Source organism: Papaver somniferum, chromosome 7 (genome assembly GCF_003573695.1).
Source record: "Papaver somniferum cultivar HN1 chromosome 7, ASM357369v1, whole genome shotgun sequence".
Classification (NCBI taxonomy): Eukaryota; Viridiplantae; Streptophyta; class Magnoliopsida; order Ranunculales; family Papaveraceae; genus Papaver; species Papaver somniferum.
The window spans coordinates 187,643,128-187,654,267 of NC_039364.1; the positions used below are offsets into that span (position 1 = coordinate 187,643,128).

At 34.2% G+C, this 11,140-nt stretch overlaps 1 protein-coding gene across 6 annotated transcripts; it reads right to left on the reverse strand.

Moving 5' to 3' along the window:
- Positions 1-1,349: 1,349 nt before the first annotated feature.
- Positions 1,350-5,836, reverse strand: LOC113299206 (zinc finger protein CO3-like). Of its 6 annotated transcripts, none has more exons than XR_003334741.1 (5): positions 5,571-5,836; positions 3,002-3,508; positions 2,528-2,566; positions 1,870-2,081; positions 1,350-1,758 (listed from the first exon to the last, which is right to left on the reverse strand). XR_003334741.1 is itself a non-coding variant. In XM_026548182.1 (5 exons), exons 1-5 carry the CDS (start codon positions 5,679-5,681, stop codon positions 1,666-1,668), a joined length of 900 nt encoding a protein of 299 aa, XP_026403967.1. In that variant the 5' UTR covers positions 5,682-5,832; the 3' UTR covers positions 1,350-1,665. The 6 variants fall into 6 exon arrangements, 4 of the variants coding, with proteins under 4 accessions (XP_026403967.1, XP_026403970.1, XP_026403969.1 ...); XM_026548182.1 differs by having other exon boundaries at positions 1,870-2,019; positions 5,571-5,832; XM_026548185.1 differs by lacking the exon at positions 5,571-5,836 and adding an exon at positions 3,740-4,009 and having other exon boundaries at positions 1,870-2,019.
- Positions 5,837-11,140: the final 5,304 nt, after the last annotated feature.

Genomic DNA, 11,140 nt, shown 5'->3' on the forward strand with positions numbered 1-11,140 from the left:
AACCTAATCTATCAATCAAACACAAAAGAAAAAGATATGGATTTGTAGGAAATGCTTTTTATTGTACATTTACTTGTAATGAGGATTTGGTTCTCGCTTTACAACTTGTCTCAATTCGTTTTCTGCTTTTACTCTTACTTATTCTTCACTAATTCGCGAATTAGAAGAACCATTAGAACCACTACGTTTAATAGAAGACGATAATAAGTATATATAAAAGAATTAGAAATTAATTAAAATAAGTAAATTGATAAACCTATCTTAAGATACCCCTTGTAAACACACCCTAGCTAGGCAAGTCATTTTGTATGCCTAAGTTTGATGTATGTATGTTTCCAAACTAATATTAACAAATGCCTAAGTTTGATGTATGTATGTTTCCAAACTAATATTAACAATAATTAAAGCACGTACTAATTAACTACTAAACTGATACTATATATCAAGAGAAGTAATAAGGGAGAAGAGAGAATTTCTTATTCAATTAAGAAATTGGGATACCAAATGGATAACAAGTAGCTTACTATTGCTGCAAGTAAGGTCTTGTACAGGTTTTAAGAGGTTAGCTTGTGTACACCGCTTAGTATTAGATGTCACACTACACGTAGAGATTTATGTAGTGCTAGCACCTCTAGGTTGCATGTAAACCATGCAATTCAACACCCCTAGCTTTAGGTGTTAATCACATCTAACAAGTAGCTTACTATTGCTTAAGTAGCTTATACGAGGTGCTTGGTGTAACTAATGGTGCTAAGTGGATGGCCACTGATAATATCCCATGCATTTTACAACTTCATTTCTTAACCTTCCAAGTTATGCAAGACTTCTACAACTTTTTGACTACCGTATCCGCAGCAACGGCAGAATTTGATAGGTGCGGAGCAGGGTTGGGTCATGCTCAGGCTTAGTCTCATGCTCGTCTGGCTAAGGGGAAGCAAGAGCAGAGGATAGGTGCCGAATAATAAAAGTAGTACTACATGACGCCTCCAAAGAAACAGTAGTTGAATCAGCAACTGGACGCACAAACCAAACCGACCCAGCATCCGTTTCACTAGGTAAAAAAATCATGCACTTCGGCAGTTCTTCATCATTGGGTTTGATGCATAAACACGCTAATTATGGAATTTCGGGAGAGCTTTGAGTGGGCTTTCCTATCGTATTCCCTTCACTCTAATGAAATGTAAATAATTAACTTATCCTCTGTAAATAGTTACCCCTTGCAAAAGCACCTTTTACTAGTTCATGCTTGACGGCTTATATTTCCGACTCCTCACGAGATTTCACAAAAATAGCCACTTAAATGGAAAGTTCTGCAAAGTTTGGTCTTGTTGCACAATCAGAAAACACAATCAGGAAAAGAAGAAAAAGTCACCTTTCACCAGCCACTGCCTTGCAACATTTACACTCAGATTAACCCCAAAGTAGTGTTTTACATTACATGCTAGGCCTTGCCCATTACCTACATGAATAGGCACAAAAAGGGATTTCCAGTTCCTCTTTATTCAATAGCTATATATCTATCTCTCTATATATACATATACACACTCACACTCTACAGTCTACACTGCTGACCTACTACTACTAATAATAAAGATTATTATTATAATTAAGAAGACATGAATACTAGTTTGCAGACCATCATTTTAGGTTTTCTTACTCCCATACTCACTTCATGGAAGGCTGAAGAAGATCTTCAGTTTTTGCAAATCTTCCTCGAACCCTTGGTTGACTGTCGGCCAATGCTTTCCTACATGCATACTGAAATAAAAAGAACAAATAACCCACATCACCACCTTCATTTGGTGACCTCAGAGAAGAAGCAATTTAATCATTGCAAGACCAAAACACATTTATGAGTAGTAACTTTACCTTGATTTTCCGTCCGAAGTTCCTCTTGTTCCTCTTCTTCCTGTATCTAGAAAGCTTTTGCTTGCGTTCTTCAATTGTGTAATTGCCAATGGTCAATGGTCGCTCAAATGAAGAAAACGTAAGATTGGTGCTATTGCAATTATGGAGAGTCTGCCAGAAAAACTCAAAATCAATGATCCACCCCCACATCCTGTGGAAATGGCAAGAGATATCTAAACCACTCTCAGTAAGAATACTGTTGTTGTGACAAATAAATGCTCAGCAATTACAAGATCTTACTCAACTCCAGATGCATACAGGTTTTACATTGCTCTTACTAGCCAGTAAAATAATTCAGGTTCTCTTTTAAATAAAAGGCCAAATGGAAGGTCATTGAAATGAGAGATGACTTCAACCATCAAATGTGGCACCGTTACTAAAGTCCAGATTCCAGAAGGATAAGCACAACCCCACTAAGTGATTCTAACACTTGCATGTGTTCTGCATGTGCACACCATCATGTGATGACAAAGTTTTCCCTTAGCTAGGTCAGCTTATCATCATGATTATTAGTGGACACTATGCACAAAAAAGAAGAAGAAGGGGAGTGTCCAAAATATACTAATGATTCAAGACAAGTAATTATTAACACACGAAGTAAAGCCAAGGGGTTAAGCACCTGGGCACTGGAAATCATTCTTTGTTTTGCCTTGGTTTGCTACACCCATGCGGAAAGACACATGTATTAGTAAAATTCTGTTGAAAATCGATATTTGGATCTGCTAATATAAACTTGTACAACAATAGGATATCTTTGTTGGATATTAAAATTATTAACTGCTACACCACTTCATGGGTTCAGAATATTATATCTCTCCGTCTATAATCTTATCAGTTATGTCATATCAAACCAAATCTTATTTACAAATCGGTACTTAACCTTTCATCTATTTTCTGCATTACTTGGCTAAGAAAAGGAAAAAAGAGAAACGTATAAAACTGCTATTTTGCATGCTCAAGGATTAAAAAAACACCCAAAAAAACAAAAAAAAAAACAAAAAAAAAAAGGAAGACAAGTGCTAGTCTTTAAGAATAACAGATAGCATTATAAGTAATATAAATGCTCGTAAAGTTAAATTTATTCAACACTGACCTGTATGTCTCCCTCACTGAAGGCCCTTCGCATCCCATAAGCATCTCCAAAATCCACCAACTGGAAGTCCAAAAAGTTTGGTCTTGTTGGACCTTCATGTATCCACTCCATTGAGCTCAAGCATCCAGAACTAACACTTTTTTGAATTGACCCATCCAAGATCGACCGATCATTCTCTGCAGTTTGACCCTCATCCATTGAAACAACAGGAATCTTGACATCCATGATATCAGAAAACTGCTCTTCCATCGCAGACTTTTCCAATAGATCTTTTTCACATTCATAAAAGACCTCGTTGAGCAGTTGCTCAGTTTGAAAAGATTCAAGGTCTGACATCTTTATTGTTTGAGTGGACATGACCTCTTCCCCGCAAGAAATCATGGAAATGGCTGTCATCGGATGCAGGGCCATTTCTGGTTCTTCAACGATAAGTTCGGGAGCTTTAAATAGATCTCCTTCTTCTCCCAAGTCATACTCTGAGACTGAGGAGGTCTGAGCTAGATTGCTCTGTGGAGGAAGAAACAAAGAAGCTTGCATAAGTTCCAGCGAAGTAAAAAGAAAAGGAAAAAGAAGATTGTGTTGAATCAATTGAGAACTAGCATTCATCTAGAGATACCCCTCCCCATACCTGATCACAAACAACGAAAAAATTGTAGTACAACAGGCAGGCTATAGTCTTCTCTAGTGCGAATAAGATATAATGATAGGTCAAAACATTAGCGGATAGATCAAATTTACCCGAGGCTTTAATTAGTTGTGCATATACAAGTGCTCAAAAACCTCAAACTAGTCAACCCTGTGATGGAGTGGTTCATAGCATATGCACCAGTAGTACAGCCTTCATTTGAAAAACCATCTGATCCTTAAAAACTTAGACTTGGTCGGTTGGTCCAAGGATGTTTAATGCAGATTTAAGACTGCCAACTTAAAGAGTACAGAACAAGGTCTCTAGGGAAACATTTTGATGGCAGAAGGTGGTGCTGGTGGCACAAGCAGAATGATCTTCAATAATTAGAATTGAAATATTCATTTGAGGCAAAAAATGTCACTATTACCTCAATAAACAAACAAAAAAATAAAATAAAAGAAGAAGATCAATCGAAGAGTTAGGGCATCTGTCGTTATAACAGGCCAACTGTATTATAAGAATTTTAGTCGCCATCTTGACGAGACCGATAATATTAGCACTAAAAATAGAAGATTAATATAATAAACAAGCAGTAGACAAACACACAAAAGAAAAAAACAAGGAAAGAAAATAAAGCATTTCCCTCTATAAAAAAAATAACTTTTACAAAAACCTTATCGTCGTTGTCCTACACAAACTGACAAAACATTCCGTCCTTGTTATACGAAGATAAAATAGCGATAATAGAGACACATTAAACAGGTAACTGAAATCATGCTTAAACACGTTATTAGCTGCACTCAACTCAGCTTAGTAACCTAAGGTACACATTGGTTGATCAAAAAATTGTACAATTATATCCACTTATTTCAAAGGTGAATTTCTCCTCAAAAAGTGAACAAAAACATCATTAATAGGCCTATCAGCTAAATTTGTATTTAGTCATCCATCTTTGGAATATCTGGACAAATCAAATCAAGAAAGACAGCTATGGGTCCAACAAAGAACATCAGGGTAGTAGAAAAACGAAATACAGCCTCTTCATACTCCTAATTAATTGGAACCTGGCTATGTAGACATGACATAAAAAGAAGAAGGTAAAAATCAAAATCAATTTTTTTTGTTTATTAAGTCTTAATTGAAGTCAATTTAACCATGCTACAGATACCCTGTTTGCACCAACGCTTCATCCAGCACTGAGCACGCAAGGATATTAGTTCCCAATTGTGCACTACCAGAGTGACAAAGTGGATCAGGCATGCAGAATCTTCATCTGGTGGTAGCTGGTGCAAATGGATACAAATAGCATATTTGTACTATATTAGTAGCGAACACCAGATTAATCTATCAAAAGTCCACTCCAAAATCATCTTCTCTGCTTACTTGCTTAGTGATTTTTGTTCTTTTGACATAGTTAGTGGTGTCTTTACTACTCAAAGTACTACTACTTTTCAAAACCATACTAAAAGACATCAGGAAAAAGAAAGAAAAAAATCAGTCATAACTTTTTTCCTCTTTAATTTTTATCATTTGTATTCTTTTTATTATTATTTTTTCCTGAGGCATTATTTGTATTCTTACTTGTAGGATCTAACTGCTGAAAGAATAGACTGCAGATTAACCCCAAAAATATCTTCACATTAGAAATTGGAGAAGAAAAAAGAAAGAAGATGAGAAGGATACATCTGTCCATTTAAATTCTATAAAATATTCAGGCGACTAAAAGTGTTCATCTCTTTCTCTCATTTTTCTTTCACAAAGTAGGCAATCACTTCAGAGAATTCGTTTTTAGTTTCAATCAAAATTGAGATACTACAACCCAAAGAAAGTAAGAATAATCAAGAAAACAGAGAAATTTGCAATTTATTTTGACGCCTAAACAAAACTCATGAATCTCAGAAAAGGAAACAAAATAAAAGAAACAAGTGAAAATGAAATTACCCTTGAACTACCACCACAAGTTCTCTGGCTTCGACAAAACTCCTCTAGATGTAGAACTTCCTGTGAAAAATTCTGGAAATATGGTAATAAAAGTCCTGTTTCTCCATACATTTTCTTGTTAATTTCGCTCTATCTCTCTCTACACAGACAGAAGCGGAATACCTCAAGTTCTTTCAACTTCTTACTTGTTTGTTTGGTTATTGCTGTCGTAGTTGAAGTGTGATTTTTTAGTGAAAAAAATAATAAGAAAGCACTTCACAGAGGAGGTCTGAGATTTATAAACCCTTTCCAACTTGGCGTCCTCCTTGAGATGTATACAGTGTCATCTTTTAAACCTTATTTCTTATCTGTTGATATTCTTCGAATACGTGCAAATATCCAATGGTTATAAGTATTTAAGAAGGCATGTTCCGCATTATCCCTTTTTTGTTTTACCCTTACTGTGAGTGTGTAGGGAGGTTTTGGTTTCCCTAATGTCGACAAGCGAATTAGTAGTTTTACCGTTGGACCAGCTTACGGCAGGTATAGTAATTAGTAGTTTTGCATGGAAAAATTTACAGTATCCGAACCACCATAGCTTATAATTTAGTTATGGATACTCCAACAAACGATCTCATTGATGAATAAGTAGAGAAGAAACCGCGAATCTCCAATTAGTTTAGGTAGATACGACGCTTTAAAAGAGACAGATGATGATATAATTGAGGAGTTGGACGGTTTAGACAGATGATGATTGAAGGGTTGGATTGTTAAAAGAGGGGAAAATTGGGAATATGACCCATTTTCACTAACGGAAAAAACTAAAAGATTTGTCCCAGCCATCCGGAAACAGTGTTAAGTGGTCGATATCAGTCATTGACTGGTCAAATTCCATAACAAAATTACATATACACCCTTGAGTTCGCCTTCATCTTTATGTTTTTTTCTTTTCTTAAACGCAGCAGCCATGGAAATAACTTAGATTTCTTGTGGATCTCTAATTGACAATTCAGGCACGACTGTTTCATCTTATCGTGACAAATCAATGCTTGTTTGGACTTTAAACATGTAATTGTGGATAATCCCTAATTGATGATGGAACCCTAATTTCATCTAAAATCCCAGAGATTTAAATCGATGAAATAAAACTCACAAAGCTAAATTTCTACATAATCAATGAGCACCCATTCATGAATTTGACAAGTTGCAAGTACAACACAACACAAATAGTATTCAACACAAAAACACTAACTTCAATTATGTAATTTGCTTGAATCAGAAAATGATAACATTCATATCAAATATTTCATTAAAAATCCTAACTTCAACTTCTTTTACAACAATAATAGTAAAAATCCCAAAACCCTAACCCCCCAAATTCATAAAAGACTTCTTTTATGCCTTCTCAAAGCATAAACAAATTCATAACATCGGAGATCTTTTTCAAAGTTGTTTAATATAAGCACAATAACACGAATAACATTCTCTAAGAAGATTGTCTCTTCATAAATCTGCCAACACCATATCTTGTGTAACTGCAAATTCAAAAAAGGTTTTCTTTAGAAGGTTTAATGGATTGGATGAAATCAAAAACTTATATTTCAGAAAGGGAGAGATATTTTCCTTTACTTTTTCAAAGTAATAAACCAGAGAGGAGGAGAAGACGAGGGGATGCAAGTATGGAACTAGGTTAGGAGTCTACTTTAAGGTGAAGAGCATACTGAGTCTTTTAATTTCACGTGTAATCCCCATGTGCGCAATATTAAATAGTTAACGAAAAATTTGGATGGTCGGACAGATTTCTTAATTTTTTCCGTTATGGGATAGATCCCCAAACGCATTGGTGAAAACGATACATATTCCCAATTCTCCCTTAAAATAGTCTCCAGTGAATCAGTTGATGTAAATCTTTTTCCAACTTTGACTCCAAGACAAACAATGTCGACATTAAACTCTTCCAGCACAAGTAAAATGCTTAATCCTGTTGTGGAGTAAGAAGCTTTGGGAGTCTTGAAGTGGGAGATATAATTATGGAAAATGATGAAGAGAAAGTCAGGAAAAAGAAAAAGAAGAAGGATACAACAACAGTTGATGGTCATACTTCGAAGAGTAGAAAGTCTCGTGATCCTTTGCAGCCGAAGAAATATTGTTTTGCTCCTCGAATTTTAGGGATTTAACTGTTAGTGCTAGAGTTAAAATGAAGTTTTATTTGGGCGAGAGCAGTACTAAGATGGGTGACCTATTGAGAAGTCCTCGTGTTGATTGGATTTTAACTTAACATTGGACAACCATCACGTGGTCTGATGGTTCTCAGGCTCCCTCACACTGCGGAGGTCGGGGTTCGAACCCTTGTAATATCTAAAAATCCTAATAAATTTAGGAGTAGTTGAGGACCACTATGATAAGCGATCAATAAAAAAAATGATATTTTTACAAAGGGATCATTGATGATATCTAAAAAGCTTGTTTATCGGGCTCTTTAATCTCTTATAAGGCGAACTTGTGTCGATGGTATGAAAGCATTCGTTGATGGTGACTTAGGTTATTTATTTTACGAGGATCATCTGAGTGTCATAAATCTGCATATCTCCAAACCTATTGGTGACATATGGCACTATCCGCCAATCCCATTTTTTATACTCTCGTAAGAAAGATATATGCGGCGCTTCTGGCATCTGCCAGTATCCTATGGATTTCCCACACTTTTACTATCGGCGTTGTGGCAAAAGGATCATAGTGGTTTAACTCTCCTCGCAGATCCTTATTGAGAAGGTGTACTTGTGACAGACGAAAACTTTTTGCTTCTAATGGCCAGTTGGCAAGACTTCCCGATGAGTTACCAGGCAGTAAAATTAGTCCTAAAACAAATTATTCGTGTAATATTTCGGATTATAATTCAAAGGAGTTGAGTTGTTGAAGTCTCCACAACAGGTGAAGCGGCTTGAGATAGTGGATTGTATCATAGGATTCACGTGTATAGACCAGATTGGTTGTAGGCACAGGGATATTGAAGGAACTGAGTAACTTGGAGTTAGATTACTTAGTATCAACTATACGAAGTTGTAGTAGTATTTGTATAACGACTTAATTCTAAGAGTATTCAAAATTAGACTAGGTCCCGGGGACTTTCTGCCTTGCAGTTTCCTCGTAAAAAAATAGTGTATGTCGTGTGATTTACTTTACCTCCTATTTATATTAAAGTAAATACACTTGTATGTTAATCAAATACTTGGTTTAGTCCCATAGATTGGTTCAGATTCGAACTTACGTTATATACCAAGTGTAGATCTTGTTTAAGTAATCTCCTTGATAGTTTGTGTCTGTATTCGATTACACAAGATGTGTCTTGCATAGGTTGATAATGAAAATATTGCGGTGTACTTGATACCCCGCCATTTCACATTTTCTCTTTATCTCAATGTCTCGATCAAAATTCATTCGCTGTAACTGAAATTTTTGTTTAATAAGCAGACTATTTTTGATATATTTTTTATTTGTTAATGACGTTAGAAGTTGAATTAGTATTACGACCTTCATCTTTCTTTTTTGGCCCTCTTTTTAAAGTGGGCTCGAAAATTTTCAAACCTTTTCAAGCCCATGAACATACGAGTAGAGTCCACTGAGAGAAAGGCCTGACACTTAATTCCTACCAACCTCTTAAAATATTTGATCATTTATTACCTTTAACAAAAAACCGAAGCCAGGATAAAATCCTTCACCGGGTCAAGATATCAAGACTTCAATCTCCAGACCGTATCAAATTTTGATCTAACTTGGTTAATACAAAATAAAAAAATAAAAAAAACTTTTCTAAAACAGTTGTGCATCTTTTGATGGATAAATAGGGTAAGAAGAGACGAAGAAACAAGAAAAAATTATCATGCTAAATATGGAAGCACACCAAAGTGCTCTATGAATGATGAATTATGCATACATTTAAATGCATTTGATACGCTTCTTTAAATCTCACTTACTCAGCAATGTCTCATTCGACCTTTCATGTTCAGAATCATATAGTGCACTTGGGTCACATGATAGAGTATCCATTATGATGAACTTTTTCTTCTTTTTAATAAGTTGTCAATTATTTCAAAGTTTTCTTCTTTTTTCCTTTCTCTTCTTTTCTCAATAAAAACAACAAATGTTTTAGAGGGATGTATAAATGATCAATCCTAGAATTTTCGACAAGCAGTATATCTGCGTCAATGTGTCATGCCAAACGAAAATTAGAACAAAATAATGCTTATTGTGCTAACCTAGGCAGAGAGGTTTGGTTTACTACTTTCCTTTAGAGGGATTTGGTGTATTACTCATAAGATGGAAATACTTAGCTTGTCAACCCCAATAAGGTGTGAGACTGAAAATAACAATAAAATATACAAAATGTTGGTTTATTATTACGAAAGAAACTTCAGACTTGTTGGAAGGTGATTTATAAAACGAAAATCGGATTATTACTAGCATTATTTGAATCGAAAAGCGAAAGACAGAAAGATCTTAAAATAGAGGCGATGAGTTTAAAATGAACGAATGAACAAAACTAGGGACTTTTGGATTTAATTGCTTATTATATAGTCCCTTTGTCCCTTAATTTCATAAATAAGGTATTTTTTAACAAAATTGTACCAAAAAATTTCCACATTTCCCTCTAAAATTTCATAATTATCAAGAAGGAACTAAGAATTAAGAAATAAAATCTAGTATATTAAATAAGTAATTTGGGAGATTAAGGATTTATGTTGAAATAATTTCAATTCCTTAATATTTTTGCAAAACCCTGAGCAAGTAATTTGGGATGGAGGGAGTATAAATCTTAATGGTTGTTGTGCTTTGTATAAAAGCGCTTAGTTGTTGTGGGTTGTTGTACTTTCCCGTGTAAAAATAAAATGGCTGAACGTTTGGTAAAGTATAAACTAAGCTGATTAAAGTAATTAAATTTTTTTTTGGTAATATATCAGGTTCAATTATTGTTATTGTAGCAAATGACCAAAACAGACATATCTGAAGTTTTATTCTAGTTTATAGAGTTAAACATAATTAAAATATTATATATATATATATATATTTATTTATTTAGTAATATTTTATTAAAATTTTCCAGCACATTAAATTTACAAAAAGGTATTACTTGAATAATTATTATTCTTATTATACATATAATTTCAAGATAAAAAATCAAACAAAATAACGTATTCATTAAAATGATATATAAACTATAATTTCAAATAAGAATAATATTTTTTAAAAAAATATGATATAGAGAATCAAGTTTTGATTGTAAAAGATTTAAGAGTAATTTTTGTCAACTATAAAATATATTAGGGATAAATATGAAAATTGAAGATTAAAATCATGGTGGGCCAAAGCTTTGCTTTTCATGCTTTTAAAAGCTCTTTCCCCTGAGCTTCTAAAAGTTGTGAAATTTTGGAAATGCTTTATAAAAAACATTAGAAAATTATCGCTATATATATATGTTTTGAAAGTGTTATTTGAAAATAAAAAAACATTACTAAAAAAAAGCAGATTCAACAGAACTTTAACTGGTTTTGGGGTCATAATTTATCTTTATTTTGTACTTGGAGGCCAAGAGA